The sequence below is a fragment of the Podarcis gaigeae genome (genome assembly GCF_964106915.1).
Source record: "Podarcis gaigeae genome assembly, chromosome: 17".
NCBI classification, from domain to species: domain Eukaryota; kingdom Metazoa; phylum Chordata; class Lepidosauria; order Squamata; family Lacertidae; genus Podarcis; species Podarcis gaigeae.
The window spans coordinates 11930249-11946838 of record NC_139694.1 but is presented as its reverse complement, the minus strand read 5'-3'; the positions used below and the strand labels follow the sequence as shown (position 1 = coordinate 11946838).

Below are 16590 nucleotides of genomic sequence, written 5' to 3'. Positions count from 1 at the left end.
GTTTGCAGAAGGGCACAGTCCAGAGAGGAAAAACTGGGAAATACTGGGTGAGGAACAGCTAGAAGAGGAAGCACCAAGAAAGAGACAGCTGGTTAGATTCAGTGTCCTGGGACAGCATTCCTTTCACCCAAGACTAGATGGGCTTGGAAAGTGATAGAACAGAAAGCACAACAGCAATAAAGTCAGATTACCCGATGTAGGAGTGGCATATATTAATGGGGACGGAGGGGGTAAACCTTTATTGGGAGAGACGCCATTTTTTAGAAAGATATTCATTCCTTTGTCTCTTGCTGTGATTATTAAAGAACTTATCTGGTAAGAACACTCCTTTTGTTTGATCCGCTTAGTTACTGCCACCAGGGGAGGGATCCGATTCACCAAAGCCTGACACTAGACAGAGTGTGTAATGTCTTGTTTTGCAATTCTTTTCCTCCATACGATTTATAATTGTGATTGGTTTGCTGATGGGGCAAACATCAGGCCTGGAAAGGAGTACATTCAGTGCCCTCCTGCTTCAGCAAAACTACTGATTGCAGCTGGACTCAAAGCCACCATTAGCCATTGCTTCAGGGTGGAGGGATTATTTGTTTTGTAAGAAGCTGGAAAGTTAAAAAAAATGTATCAGAAGCTAAAACAAATACCTATTTATGGGTTGGAAAAATTTGCTCTTGAAAAGTATAGTATAAATGAATGAAACAATGATAAATGGCATCAGATGTAATAAACCAAGTGTGTGATGGCACAACCATATGGAAATGTCATTTCATAATGACTATGTTGCTACATTGCCACTTCCCTCGCTGTCCCATCTTCCCATCAAAAGTTGCACCTTTTGTAATCAGAAAATGTCTCAGATACTTTAAGCTGCCCAGCAAGGGAGGAATCAGCACATACAGTACCTAGGTGTATAAATTCTCCTTGTGGCTGTGCAATGTTTCTCACACTTTATTACACTTTCCAGACCCCCCCCCCCCTGGTCTTCCCATGTGTGCAGTAACTTAGCACATCACAAGAGAGCTGTTGAGGATTTAGTACATATTTGTCCATTGTTGCCTCACTGTTTATTGGATTCAGAGGAAACTGATATGTTGATGAGTTGGAAGGAGTGGGTCCTAATAAGTGCTTAATTTCCAGAACAAGAGATGCTGGATCTGGAAATAGCACTCTCAGCTGGAAGCCTGTATGCAAATCCCCAGTATGTTTGGCAACAGGCATGGGGTGGGGTGGGGGCTCTCTGTGCTTACTCCATGAGAAATGAAACCCATCCCAAACCTGTGCAGGGTTGCTTTCATCTATTATTCCTAGCACTGTCCCTAGCACTGTGGGCAGATGGTAAAGACAGGGTTCAGCCATGACCTACCTGACACAATGAACTGATCTAATGCAATATTAAAGCATGTGTAATAAACCTTGTGCGTTGCAGTTTTTAGCATCATCACTGTTTGAAGGCTCTGTGGACTTGCACATTCTCCAATCCACATGGCTAACAGGAAAAACATGTACAATGTCAAGTGGACTGGATGCCTTAAATGGATGTCCATTGCAAACAGCTTACACTGCCTCATTCCATAATCTTGACCACACAATCTTGCATAACAATTGCTTCATTCCGATGACAAAAGTCTTGCAACATCAGCTCTTTTTGGAACCATGTTCAAAATCACTTTGTAGGCTTCAGGCGATGGAAACTGCACCCTATCCCAAGGCAGAGTGCTCTACTTTACACGTAGGGTGTGTGTACACCCTATTACTGGATGTAAAAATAAATTGCTTCTCTCCATGGGACATTTTGAAATCTGCTCTTTTATATTAAAATTGGGTTTGTAATTAATGTGGCAGCTGCAGTCCCGTGAACAAAAGTTCAAAATCATTGTTTTTTCTTAGTAAATCATTAAGATTTTGCTTTTCCTTTTTTTGGATTTTAATCTGTTAGTTTGTGTTCACAACAGACTTAACACAGCATGTGCTAGCCTTACTATAATGATATCACACATGGAATCTGGGTGGCATGTCATTCTTCCACGTATCTCCATGCCAACATCAGTTTCTACCACAAACCAGTGGCACTAGAATGAAGACATATTATCTGGGGGGTGGGGAATATAGTGACTAGGCCTAGATAATATTTATTTATAAATACATACATACTCCGCCCATCTGGCTGGGTTTCCCCAGCCACTCTGGGCGGCTTCCAACAAAAGATTAAAAATACATTTAAACCTCAGTCATTAAAAGCTTCTCTAAACAGGGCTGCCTTCAGATGTCTTCCAAACATCAGATAATTGTTCATTTCTTTGACATCTGATGGGAGGGCGTTCCACAGAGTAGGCGCCACTACCAAGAAGGCCCTCTGCCCTCATGCCATGGCAGCAAAGATAAGTCATGAATGACTGGGCAACTGTTTCAAATTGTTCCCTTGTGAAAAGTGCAAAAACATAGGAAGGTGCCTTATACGTAGTCTAATTGGTGTGTAAGGTCTGATGAAATGGACAGTTGCCTTGAGTAACCATCCAGCCAAAGCCAAGGTCCCATTTCCATTGCAAACCTATGCTGGGTTCATTCCCCCTTTGACCATCATTATTTCCTCAAGGAATCCTAGGAACTTAAGTCTGACAAAGTGCTGAGGAGTTTCTACTTGGGCCTCTATCCATTCCTTTCACAGAACTAACAGATTTTAAAGGGGGGAGCAAATGGCTCAAACCAGCACAGTCTATTACATTGAGAAACTATGCCGCTAATAATGTCACCATAAATATGCCATTAATTAAACTTATTTTGGCTACTTAATGGGTAAAAGGCGCTGTATGAAGTCACTATGAAGGGATACATTATTTTTAAGCATGCAAATACTGTACTGTAAGAAGGATTACAGGAATGTGTTCAGCAATTATTGGTGTGGACAGAAATAGCACTTTATCCTTCAAAGGCCAAGAGAGAAGATTAAGGTGTGAGTCACAGCAGTGGCTGATGCTTTTTTAAAAAAAAAAAAAGAGAGAGAGAGAGATGCTCTTACTTTTGCAGGTGTCGGCATGGATCGCAATCCAGTTGGCTTGAGATGGATCTGTAATTGCCGTAAGGATCTGACCGTCGTTCTTTTGGAAGTGACTGGCATAGATTCCCATAGTCCAAACAAATCCTACAATCTGAATCAGTGCAGTAAACTACTGTAAGAAGAACTTGATTCTGCTACACCAAAGAATTAGAAATCCTCACTTTATTCTAGAGCAGAGTAGGGACACTTTTTCAGTGTGATAGCTTCATTTCCTTCTGGGCAAGCCTTCAGGGACAAAAGGTCTGTGGTGGGTGTGGGCAGAGTGAGGAATGTATATTTTACCTACAGTAAGTACACTAGGCTAGGTTCTATACAAACACCCTCCTTTCTTTCCTGCATTGTTAACTGCTAATTTTGAATGGGTTCCTTCATAGTCCTGTTTCAAGTCTTCCCAGCTTTGGGGAAAACTAAGTTTGGAATCCTAAACAGATGTGGTTAGAAGCAAGCTGCAGTGAAATCAGTGGAATTTCCTTCCAAGAAAATATATAAGATTTGGTATATTTATTTTTATTTTATTTACCATATTTTCTGTTCTATAAGACTCACTTTTTCCCTCCTAAAAGTAAGGGGAAATATGTGTGCGTCTTATGGAGCAAATGCAGGCTGCGCAGCTATCCCAGAAGCCAGAACAGCAAGAGGGATTGCTGCTTTCACTGCACAGCGATCCCTCTTACTGTTCTGGCTTCTGAGATTCAGAATATTTTTTTTCCTTCTTTTCCTCCTCCAAAAACTAGGTGCGTCTTGTGGTCTGGTGCATCTTATAGAACGAAAACTATGGTATTTATTGAATTTATACACCGCCCTATACCTGGGGGTCTCAGGGCGGTTCACAGAACAATTTGGCTGCAGGACTCTACTGCTTGCCAGGAAAAAAAATCCATTGACTTTTTGGGCCTTGCATACTAGGGGACTGGATATATATCTTTTCACAACCTATTCGTATTATGTGAATTAAACATAGGGCATCTGAAGCTACAGATTGCTAGTAGCCATGATGACTGTATACAGGGTTTCGCAAACTCAGGTCTCCAGCTGTTTTTGGACTACAGTTCCTACCATCCTTGACCACTGGTCCTGCTAGTTAGGGATGATGGCAGTTGTAGTCCAAAACCAGCTGGAAACTCACATTTGGGAAACCCTGCTGTATTCCATCTCCAGTACAGGAACAGATAGGACTTTATATACCAGTTTCTGGGAATTGTTCTGGTGGACTTCCCCATAGGCGTATGATCGGCCACTATGAGAAGTAAGGATGCTGCACAAAATGGTCCTTTGTTCTGATCCAGTAGGGTTCTATTTCAAGTCTTACTTACTTACTTACTTACTTACTTACTTACTTACTTAAAGGTAAAGGTAAAGGTACCCCTGCCCGTACGGGCCAGTCTTGCCAGACTCTGGGGTTGTGCGCCCATCTCACTCAAGAGGCCAGGGGCCAGCGCTGTCCGGAGACACTTCCGGGTCACGTGGCCAGCGTGACATCGCAGCTCTGGCGAGCCAGAGCCGCACACGGAAACGCCGTTTACCTTCCCGCTGGTAAGCGGTCCCTATTTATCTACTTGCACCCGGGGGTGCTTTCGAACTGCTAGGTTGGCAGGCGCTGGGACCGAGCAGCGGGAGCGCACCCCGCCGCAGGGATTCGAACCGCCGACCTTTCGATCGGCAAGTCCTAGGCGCTGAGGCTTTAACCCACAGCGCCACCTGCGTCCCACTTACTTACTTACTTACTTACTATTTTCTAATGCTAGGAAGAAAGTATCATTTACTAAATAGGTAAATGACCTAGCTCCATGCAAAGGCAATAGTTATCCATGAGAGTTTTTTAAAGAAACTCTTTAAGGATCTTTAACATTTCAGAAGTTATCTCCCATCGCACTCATTTGGAAAGCACCACCCTCCCCCATCCCACCCCCATAAATAAATACATGTGCCAGTAACAGATTTTGAGCCTGGAGTTACAGAAAATAGATATGGAAATTGAGAGAAGCATCCTTGCCTGAGGTGTGCATACTCATTTGAAAAAATCCAATCACTGTCTCCAAGCCAGCAAGTTTACATGTTGTTGTTGTTTTGAAACAAAAACATGTGAATAGAATGGGATGAGAAACATACACCCCATACTCAGCCTCAATGCTTGGAGTGTAGGTAGGGAACCTGTGTTTCTCCAGCCAAACTAGTAACAAACTATAGCAAAAGTGCTTTTGACTTTGAGGTCATCATGTTAATTCACAATCTGAATTAACTCAAGACACACCTTTGCTGAGTTTGTGGCAAAAAGAAACAAAAGTTTTAGGGAGTGCTCTTGCCTTGTGGCTCCCTGAAGGGGTAACCCGAAAGAGAAATACTCAGAGTCAATACTTTGCAGATACCCCCACTACCTGCAGCAGGCCATACCCTGGAAGTGGTACTGCGTACCCTGATACCCAGCTGCTGTTAATATCCAAAAACAAGGTCTTAGATGGCCTTGCATCCACACATACACCCATGTGCCTCTCTTCAAACACTGGTAGTGATTGCAGTGGTTGCTAGTCACTGGAGAAGGGGGGATACAAATTTGCCACCCCCAATTTAGTGCCCCACACTCTCTTGCTGCCCTGGACCCATTGAAATAGTTCCACTGCCTAGTTCCCCTCCTTATGCAGAAGCAACACCTGCAGAAACTAAATGGGGCGGGGGAGGCGTTTTTTCTTCCCACTTCAGTGGAACAAGAGCTGCTTCTCACCTCTGGCAATGCTGTTGGGGAAATGGCTGAAGAGTTGTTGCTTTTAAATTATTGCAGGAAAGTAGATTTGCAAGGGGAGGGAGGGAAGAGAGAGAGAGAGAGAGAGAGAGAGAGAGAGAGAGAGAGAGAGAAGGGGCTCTGCTCCTTTAAACTAGTTTAAGCAGTTGAAGTTACAGATATGCCTGGGGTTGCTATTACCTGAAGTGAGAGACAGAGAAATGGCTGAGGAACATGTCAGTCTTGCTGCTCCCAGGCACTTTTCCTGAAACAAAACAAAGGACTCCCTTGCCCCCTTCTTCCCACATACAAGTCTGATGAATCCGTTTGAAAGAACTCCGACAAAGAGGGAGAGAGAGAGATTGCAGTTCTGAAGCAAGTACTCCCCACACTGACAGCTCTGCCTCGCATATAATATTACACCTTGAAAGGAAAGATCAAGCATAATTTAGAAAATGTCTCAAGATCAACTGAGCAGGGAAGCAGGGACGAAAAGAGCAGCAATGCACTCACCTCGTTTGTTTGTTCTCTCTGCAATACACAAACACACCTTTTCAGGTTGCTACAATGCACTGTATCCAGGGAAAGCCTCCTCATCTTGTTATTGGATGGAAGTTCTCAGGGTTTGTCTTTGCCCAGAAGCTCTTCGCTCATGGCAAGTGGCGATGGGGTGGGGAGGGGGGGAGAGTCACAGCAGCATAACCTCTTTCTTCCAGAGCAACCAAAGCCTTCAGTTGAGCTTGGAGGAGGGCTTTGTTATCTGTATGTAGCAAGGAGAGAGAATGCCTCACTGTACAAGGAAACAAAATAAGTGGTTGCTTCCTAAGGGAACAACCCAGGCTTAAAAAATAATAATTCTGCTCCTTATTTATTGCTAAGAGGAACCTGTGAGCAGCAATTAATGCAGCCAAATTATTTGTAAATTAAATAGATTAAATCGTTTAATTTGTAAATTGAATAAATAACTTGCTGTTGAGAGCTCAAGATTTCTCTCTAAGTAGGGATAGAGGAGAAATTTGATGCAGTTGGCTTTGAAAGGTGAACCTACCCAAATCACACTTTCCCAAGTAATATGCAAACTGAAATACAATCATCCTTTGACATTTGCCCTTATGTGAATTTTGCAATGTAGTTCTCAAGCCAAGTAGCATGTACGAAAAATCCATCTGCTATGGTAAAGTGAGTATAGGAATGCATATACCGTATTCATAAAAAATGACATACAAAAAAGCAATATATTAGGGAAATTGCTTTGCAAACCTGTTTGTCTTAGGCAAAATTGCACACATGGGTGTCTATTAGTAGAAGTTCACTTTAAAATGCTGACCAAGTTTTACGAGGACATTTTTAATATATCACAAATTGATGCCAAAATGTAAAGAACTGAAGAATGAGCAAATGAGAAACCGTGGGAAGCCAAACCTGACACATTCACCCATCTCTACCTATTAAGCACATCATCACACCTGAAAGCCTTTCTATCCATAGGGCTCACGAGAAATGGCCTCTGAGCATGCTCAGGTGAACTTTCCCTTAGGATGATTTCGTATGTTATACAGGACATTGGGAACAAGTTCTGGGACTGAGATCTGGAAGACTCTCACACTTAGGGCTGACACTTTTTAACCTGCCAGCTTATGAGCAGTTCAGTCAGCCACTCACTGTGGCAGTGTACAACATCTCAGGGTGAAAAATATCATCCTTGGGACCCTGGCGACATTTTATTTTAGTGATTAACTACAGAGCTTGAGATCTAGCCACAAAATCCTTGTTATCCCATAATATGCCTTCTGCAATCTGGTGCCCTTCAGAAGTTTTGGACTAAAATTCTCAGCATCCCCAACCAGTATTGTAACCTGAAACATCTGGGCAATTACAGTGGTACCTTGGGTTACAGATGCTTCAGGTTACAGACTCCGCTAACCCAGAAATAGTACCTCAGGTTAAGAACTTTGCTTCAGGATGAGAACAGAAATCGCACGGCAGCAGAGGAAGGCCCCATTAGCTAAAGTGGTACCTCAGGTTAAGAACAGTTTCAGGTTAAGAACGGACCTCCAGAACAAATTAAGTTCTTTACCCGAGGTACCACTGTACAGCTTTCCACTGTGGTTAACAGACAAGATAACACCAGTATAAATAAAATTTCAGCACCCCATCCCCTTTCCCCCTAATTCTGCCCTACACTCACATTTTAGCAAATTTCTGCTGCTTTTGAAGAAGAACTCTGTCCCTTTGCCCTTAAAAATGTGTTCCTGCAAATGAAAGCAGCACTGATCAAAGAATGTTTACTTTGGACACACAATTCAGTTTGCTCATTGAACATGTGAGCAAACACCACCCATGCTCTGCTTTCTACTTATTATGGAGAGAGTTTTCAAAATATGAACTGTCCACGGAAATTATAAGCAAATGTCAGTCTTTCCTGTCACAGTTTAGGCTTTACATAAATTGCTTTCTGTTGGGCCAACCCTAGATTCCCAGGATATAATGTGAAGTAGAATAAAAATGTTGTACCAAACGTTCAACCTCCTATATCACCTTCCAGCTGAGATTATTCCTTTCCCTGTCCTCTGATATAGGATGTTTGTCTGCAGCCCTCAACTACTAAAGTTGCTTAGAGACACAGTGGGACTTACCTCTGAGTAGGTGTGCACAGGATTGTGCAGATAGTTGATTTCAATGCAAATTACTGTCAAGTAACTACTGTATTTTTTGCTCTATAAGACTCACTTTTTCCCTCCTAAAAGTAAGGGGAAATGTGTGTGCGTCTTATGGAGCGAATGCAGGCTGTGCAGCTATCCCAGAAGCCAGAACAGCAAGAGGGATTGCTGCTTTCACTGCACAGCAATCCCTCTTTTTGTTCTGGCTTCTGAGATTCAGAATATTTTTTTTCTTGTTTTCCTCCTCCAAAAACTAGGTGCGTCTTGTGGTCAGGTGCATCTTATAGAGCAAAAAATCAGTGGCGTAACGTGGGGGGTGCCAGGGGTGCCGGCCGCACCGGGCGCAACTTGGGCGGGGGGCGCACTCGCACTAGCAGCTCTCTGCCCCTACTAAAATCCACGGGTTAGGGAGCCCGCACTCGCTCGGCTTGGTGAGGAGGTCGCAGAAGGGGGAGAGCAAAGCCTTCTGCCGCAGGCAAAAAAAGGAGAGGAAGCCGGGCGGGCGGGCTGGCGGGCTGGCTGGCGGGGGTCTGGCTGCGCCTGCTGCTGCCGTTGCCGCTGCTGCCGGGCTTTGACAGCTTGGCGAAGCGGAGGGAGAGGAACTTTATGGTAATTGCTGCTCTCTCTCCACTGGCCGCCTGGGTAGTGAGCCGAGCCGAGCGGAGCCGGGAGTCTGGCGAGGGGGCGGGAAGAGACTTTCCCCCCTTTTTTCCACCTCGCCTGGTCAAAAGGGAGAGCGGAGTCTCCTCAGGGCGCCCTCAGGCAGGGCAGGGCAAGGCAAGCAGAGCGAGGAGGAGAGAGAGGGGAAGGGGGTGGGGAGCAGCCAGGAAATGCCGCGGTGTGGAGGGGGAATCAATTAAGGAGAGAAAGCGAAAAGCCTTGGAGAAAGAGAAAAAAGGAAAGAAAAGAAGCAGCTCCGGGAGAGCGCGGGGAAAGAGAAGCCTCGCTGCTGCTGCTTGGGAGAGTAAATTACTGTACTTGCCTTGCCCCAGGTTAGGGGGCGCAAATTACTTGCCTTGCCCCGGGTTAGGGGGCGCAAATTACTTGCCTTGCCCCGGGTGCTGATAACCCACGCTACGCCGCTGCAAAAAATACAGTATGTTTTTAAGGCAGGGATGTAAGAAAGGGATACAAACATCCCTAGGGGAGTCTCCAATGCTCCTATTCCACTAGCATAAGAGACTTGCAGTAGCAGAATGGAACTCTCCCTGGCAGCTCCACTATACCTCAAAATCAGCTCAAAGGGGTTGTGGGACCCTTAGCAGATTTGATTCCAGCATGGAGGAGGAGGAGGAGGAGAGGAAACTGAAGTGGCTCAGCACCAATGGAGCTCTGCTTTGGACACAGACCCTATTTTACTATGGTCAGGGGCAGAGGAAGGGGGTGAGGTGGGGGCAGTCCACCCCAGGTGTCACCACTGAGGGGGGTGACAAAATGCCAAATGGCACTCACCAGTGTGGCCAGTGTGGTGTAGTGGTTAAGTGTGGTAGACTCGTAATCTGGTGAACTGGGTTTGCTTCCCCGCTCCTCCACCTGCAGCTGCTGGGTGACCTTGGGCCTGTCACACTTCTCTGAAGTCTCTCAGCCCCACTCACCTCACAGAGTGTTTGTCATGGGGGAGGAAGGGAAAGGAGATTGTTAGCCGCTTTGAGATTCCTTAGGGTAGTGATAAAGCGGGATGTCAAATCCAAACTCCTCCTCCTCCTCCTCCTCCTCCTCCTCCTCCTCCTCTTCCTCTTCTTCTTCTTCTTCTTCTTCTTCTTCTTCACCGCAGGGCCCACAGTGCGCCCGAGCCACACATCTCTCCTGGGAGTGACACAGTGGCTTGAGTGCCTGCAGGTTCTGCGCTTCCCCAAATGGTCCTCCTGCTGCCTCCCCCTCAACTGTAGGGCAGCTGAGTGGAAGGAGGTAGGCAGACTCCTCAGCGGCCCCACAGAGTGTCCTACCCCGGTTGGCCCCGCCCCCAGGTGCAGGGCACACGTGCCACCCCAGGCACCCAAACGGCTTGCTCTACCACTGACTATGCTTACCAACTAAAGAAGTGGTCTGGCTTTCTCTTTTGGCTAGAAGACAGTGCCTTCCACACAGCAAGGATATAAGCATCGTCACCTGTGAATGCCTGCAATTAAAAAAATCCATTGAAGGCAGAAGAGCAGTAGCCAGTGAAAAACCTGGCAAAACCTTAACTTGCTGGAGAATTGATAGGGGTATTCATATAATATCTAACTGTCTAGGAGGCCAGTGAGTTTTTTGTTTTGATCCTAGAGCCACCAGTTGTCTTTGATATGCCACAGAGTTTTCAGCCTTTAAGCCTAGCACCTCTTGCCAGGGACCCAACAGAGATCCAGTCTGGAGTCTGGATTCAGCTTGTTGAGCATCCATAAAACATTTGGGCTGCTCAGCTCTTCATTCAGAGTTACTTCCAGATTGAATTTCAAGTGGCTAGACCCATTCCAAGGACAAACCTAAGCATGCCAAGCAGCTACCTAGCAACGCTTTCCATTTTCCTTTCAACTTGCAGGATGCAGCACACAGCAACTGCGGCAGCATGAGCTTCAGTTAAGAAGCCTTTCAAGCCACCATGGCAGCCATAATTTTAAAATATATCTGGCGGCCAGCAAAGAACAAGCAAGCAAAAACTGTGGCCTGTATGTTTCCAAATTATTGACTTGAATTAATGCAAGTCTTCCTTTTAAACTCCCCCCCCCCATTTTTTTTTTTTTTTTTTTGGCAAACTTAGTACAAACTGGTCCAGGGTCTGAATCTATTGCCAAGGACAAAACATTATGGGGTTGCACTCCTAGGCTGGATGCTGTGAAGGGGAAACCTCTTAAAAACTAAAGTGTGCTATTCTATAACAGCATGAGTTACGTATGCTCATACTTTTAAGAAGCGCAGATTCCCACCTTTCTCTTTAAAGTGTAGATTCAACTGGTGATTCAGTCAATGATCAGGACTTGAGGGTCTGAAGTATAAAGTTTTACCAGGAAGGAGCTTCCAGGCTAATTGGAAGCTGAGCCCAAAAATTACCAAAAAGTATACTTCCTTCATAATTAGTCTGAGCCCAAATACAAATTCTCATTGGTGTTGCAGCATCCATGCCGTCTCTTCTCTGGCTTGAGTTTCCCTGGCTGCATGGATGCTGATGAGAACTGATGCTACAGTCTTTATTAAACACTGCAGTGTGGGTACTTACACCCTAGGAGATGTTAAAGATAGGAAATGTTAATAAAGTCCTTATTAAAGATCAATAGCTTCATGACTTGACAACATTTATGGGGATCAAGCAATGTTTGTTGGAAGTGTAAAGCAATTTACAGTGACACATACCTATTATTTGGTATTGCTCAAAAAGAACATCTTTGTAGGAGAGATCGTAACAGGATCGTAACTTACCAGCAGGCTCTTTCCGCACTATACATTTAAAGCGGTCTCATACCACTTTAAACAGTTACAGATTCCCCTGAAGAATCCTGGAGACTGTAGTTTGTTAATGGTGTTGAGACCCCTATTCTCTCCACAGAGCTGCAATTCTCAAGAGTTCCCAGGAAAGAGGGGTTGACAGCTAAATCACTCTAGGAACTGTGGCTCTCTGGGGGAAATAATGGTCTCCAAACAACTGTAGCACCCAGGATTATTTGATGGACACCATTACTGTTTAAACTGGCATAATACTGCCTTAAATATATAGTCCAGATGGGACCTTAATGATAAAACATTCCAATTGGCTAGTTATAGGCAATAAGAACCCATCAGTCATTGTGGTGTCTGAGTGGGAGGTTGGCTGACCTCTAAGATTGTATTTGAACTGTATTTCACTACAAGGAGGGGTGAACCCTCCCTTGATGTTCTAGAACTACCTTGTAAGCACATGAGGGTTTGTGGCACACTTCAAACTCCTTGAACTCAATGGAGCTTATATCTGAGTAAATATGTATAAGCTTGCATTGTACCTTTCAAGCGTACACTTTAAAATGCAGCATTTAAAGAGTCTTATTAAAAAAAAAACCTATGTGACAGCAATTTCTGCTCTTCCTTTTATTCTAATAGTGTGGTGAGTTTTGTAATTGATTTAAGGCAGATCTTGGCACCAATCTTCAACTCACATGAACTCTTGGCTTTATGTTGACAATCTTTTCAATTAACTGAAGAAATTAATTAGCAGACATTACAGACAAGAAATGCTGTGAACTGCAGGCATTGTGTTGCTGACCGTATGAAGTCTTCCTTTTGTTAAACTGCTGACAAGGATGTTGTGCTGCGATCACCGAGATGACTGCAAATTGCTCTGGGTCTCAAGCAATGTGCAAACCAAAAGCTTTTTTGAAAATATTTGTGCATGAGTACATTACATTATTTTCATGGTCCCGTAGAATGCTCATAATTATGAAGTTCAGGGTGTTACTGGAGTGTGTGTGTGTGTGTGTCACAAAAGATATCTGTCTGATCCAAGAATGCCACATGGCCACAGCTAGTCTCCTCAGCCTACTCTATTTGAGCTAGAATACTGTTGCCAGTAAACAAAATAGAAGCCGTATTAAAAGTTTTTAAACAGGACCCCTTCTCAGTAAGGAAAGAAGTCCTATCCCCCCTTGGAGTCAACTGCCAGGTGACTCAAAAATCATTGACTATTCCCCATTCAATCAGCACCCATTGCTCATTGCCCCACTCGTCCTGACCTAGCAAGGAACTAGCCAGGCAAATAAATTTAGAGCAACCTAGCAAGGGGAGCTTCCTCCATGAGCTATAGGGAGTCCTAGCTGATGAAATGCCTTAGCTCCATCTGACAAAGGGTGAATAAGAGTTAAGCAGATGTTCAAGTTCAGCAGCAGGGCAACAAACCTGGGGCACACCACTATCCCTTGACCTAAAGCAAAACCAAGCTCTCAATAAAGCAACTTAAACTACAGAAACAATTATGCAGGTAGAATGCTAGTGGGGGTAGGATAAATGCTTTTCATTGTTTTGCACTGTCTGTCACATGTACAACTATCTCCCTGTTGGACAGAAGCCGTGGGTATGTCGAAGGTGCAATGAACTCCTGGCTCTCCAGGAACAAGTTTGTTTCCTTGAGACCAAGGTGGTTGACTTGGAATAGCTAAGGGAGGCAGAGAGGTTGGTGGGATGTTATAGTTGTGCATGCTCAGGATAGGGTACTGCAAAATATTTGCAACCCATTTGTGTCCTTGTGCTGTATGCTTAAGGATGACATCATTGCAACTTATGGTGATGATGAAGGAAACAGCCAAAATCTGGCAAAGCAATTCCCAAAAGATCTGATTAATTTTGGCACAATCCCTTTACACTGCATACATTTTACACTGTAAAAATAAGACCAGATTTGGTACTGGATTCCTCCTCTAGAGGGGCCCAATGCTTAGACAGACAGGTCAAGTATCTTTTAATTGAAAAGGAAATCTCAGGAATTACAACTTGCCATTCAAAAAACTGTATTTGAAGAACGCTCAGGAACTGAGGTTGGTGTAGGATGCTGCTGTCAGAGCCTTGTTGAGGGCCCATTATTCATAGCATATATTATTCCAATATTATTCAACCTCTACTGCTTTCCAATTTGTTTCTGAGCCCAATTCAAAGTGATGGTCATCACCTATTGAGCTGTTATTGGTTTGGCTCCAAAATTGAAAGGCCTGCTGGCTCCTGCATAATTCTCCCCACCCACTGAGATTTTTGGGGGTGACTCTGTTCTGTGTTCCTCCTCTGTCTGGAGCAAGGTTAGTGGGTATATGAGACAGGGCCTTTTTGTGGCTATGTTATGCTGCTCCCCAGGAGGAGCCCATGGGACAAGGCACATAGTAGCACCAAGGACAGCTCTTATGAGCAACTCGCTGAAGTTGAACAGATGTCTTTCAAGGCTCTAACACTCTAATGCTCCAGCCTCTTTGTTGGAGAACTAGAGAAAGGGCCATGCATCTAGCCTGAACATGACCTGCTTCTTCATTCTATGGCCTACTTCCTATGTCATTGGACCAGTGAGGCTTTTGGGAGGTACCTACTTTCTTAGACCCATGAGTCTGGTTCTGGTTCTATGGACCCTGGTGTTATGGGATCCAGTTCAGCAGGTTTCTGCCCACCTCAGGTTCTGAAGTCCCCTGGTCACCACCATCAGGGTCAGAGGCAGAAACCAGTGACACTGTAGCCTCTGACATGATGTCCTACTCAGCACTGGACTCTGACAGTAGATGAGCAGGGCAGCTGGAATGCCCTCATTTAATGCGCACGCTCTCTCTCTCTCAACTTGTTGATGAACAATGAAGACATCAACAGCATTGTTGGTTTTTACTGATGTGTTATTTAGTGTGTTGTTGTTGAAAACCTATTTTTGTATTTTATGAGTGTTGAATATTGTGTGTGTGTGTGTGTGTGTGTGTGTCTGTCTGTCTGTCTGTCCGTCTGTCTAGAGATATAGATGCATACATCACACAATTTCTTATATCTCAAAAAGTCAAATTCATACAATCTTTACAATTCAGAATTCAGATATTTGGTGGCAAGATATTAACATGTGTCCCACTATTCACAGCATCATTAAATCTAGATTTTGTAGATTTCAAAATTAAATGCCCTTGTATGTACTGAATTCAGCATTTGATTATAGAGCTTTTATACTTTACCAGTTCTAGTGTTCTGCCTCCCTGCCAATTTACCATTTGGTTAGTAAAACACTTATTGGTGTTACCTCTAGCAAACTTTAAGAATGAAAGCTGACATATATATTATATTTTAACTTCAGAAGGTTAGACATGCCTCTGCAGAATTAGTATTATTAACATCATTATTATTTTACAGTATATATACTCTGTTGATACACACACACATATGAATGAGAGAGAGAGAGAGAGAGAGAGAGAGAGAGAGAGAGAGAGAGAGGCTTCTGTTCTTTCTCTGGTATCACTTAGATTTGAACTATAAAAAACCTTGCTGAATTATAAGCCAATAAAATGATCTTCCCGCCCCCTCCCAACCCTGGCCTTTTTGCTACTTTGCTTTGCATCTCCTGCCATGAGAAAACAAAGTGCTGCAATGTTCCCCAGATTTATCTGTTCATATATTTGGTTGACGCTCTACAAGGCCAGCAGCAGAAGCTGGACGGAGAATACTGCTGTAACTTTTACCTCCGTTTATGCTGAAGACTGCGTCATTTCTTTTTCATGAGTTGAATTATAAACCTTTTCCTATTGATAATATATAGATCTTATATCTCAAGGCTTATTTCTTATAAGCTTGTCATCAAAAGCAGGGACAAATCTGGGCCACTTTCACATTGGCCAGTGCTGGTTCCAGAATTTTGATTGGCCTTGATCCAGGCATCCACAGTGGGTCCTCTTCTTGTGGAAAAAAATATTAAGAGCAAAATGAGAACCCTCACACACACTGCTTTCCATGCAAAGTAAGGATGATAGCTCCATTAGGGTGGTGTGGGGGATTCCTGAAGCCCTGACCTCACACCATTTAGAACTGACCCTGCAATTTGCCTTAAATTCCCTTTCCCTCTCTGTAAGCTGAATGATCCAAGCACAATGTCATCACTTGATTTGCAGGAGAACCTTTGGGATGGCAATTGTGATGTAGCAGACCTTGTGCTGAAGAAGATTCAGGTGCAAATTCCAGTCTAGAAACAGTGGTCCTGGTCCAGTCCACATCCTACCTTTTAGGACTGTTGGGCAGATAAATGAGTCCCTTGGAGGAAGGTTAGGACACAACCATGATAACATATAGAAAAACAGCTCTGAAACATTTTTCTTCTTGCAAGAAAAGAGGAACATCAGCATCCCTCCACACTACTGTGACAAAGAAATGTGCTCTGTGCTAAGAATATTAACTTAGCTCTCTAAGCTCTATGACAAATTACAGCTAAATTGTAATAATGTGCCTGCCTTTTCTTTAATGAAACGTCTGTGTTTTGCTGCACATGACTGCACTTCTGTTTTGCTTTCCCCCCCCTTTCCCCCTCCCTCAAATGGAAGGTGTTCTTATATAGCTCACAGATGATGTTTTTGTGCATAAACCAAAGCTCTGAAAGACTTTATCAACTCATGTCAAGCTGCTTGAAGACCTGGCACAAGCAATTTCATCCAGGACTCTTGCCGGTGATGTATTTTGAAGGGAAATATTTTGTGAGAAAGATCCAAAGATTGATTTAA

At 43.9% G+C, this 16590-nt stretch overlaps 1 protein-coding gene across 2 annotated transcripts in view; it reads right to left on the bottom strand.

Annotated features, from left to right (window-relative positions):
* LOC310834985 (uncharacterized protein) overlaps window positions 1-6450 on the bottom strand; it is a 35188-nt gene extending 28738 nt beyond the window's left edge. Inside the window, exons 1-2 of one of the 2 annotated variants that reach the window (XM_083719617.1) lie at window positions 6282-6450; window positions 3014-3143 (exon numbers count right to left, since the gene is read on the bottom strand). In XM_083719617.1, coding sequence (XP_083575743.1) covers window positions 3014-3143; window positions 6282-6365 — 214 coding nt within the window. In that variant the 5' untranslated portion in view covers window positions 6366-6450. The remainder of the gene's footprint in view (window positions 1-3013; window positions 3144-6281) is intronic. The other variant, XM_083719618.1, reaches the window with a different exon arrangement.
* Window positions 6451-16590: the final 10140 nt, after the last annotated feature.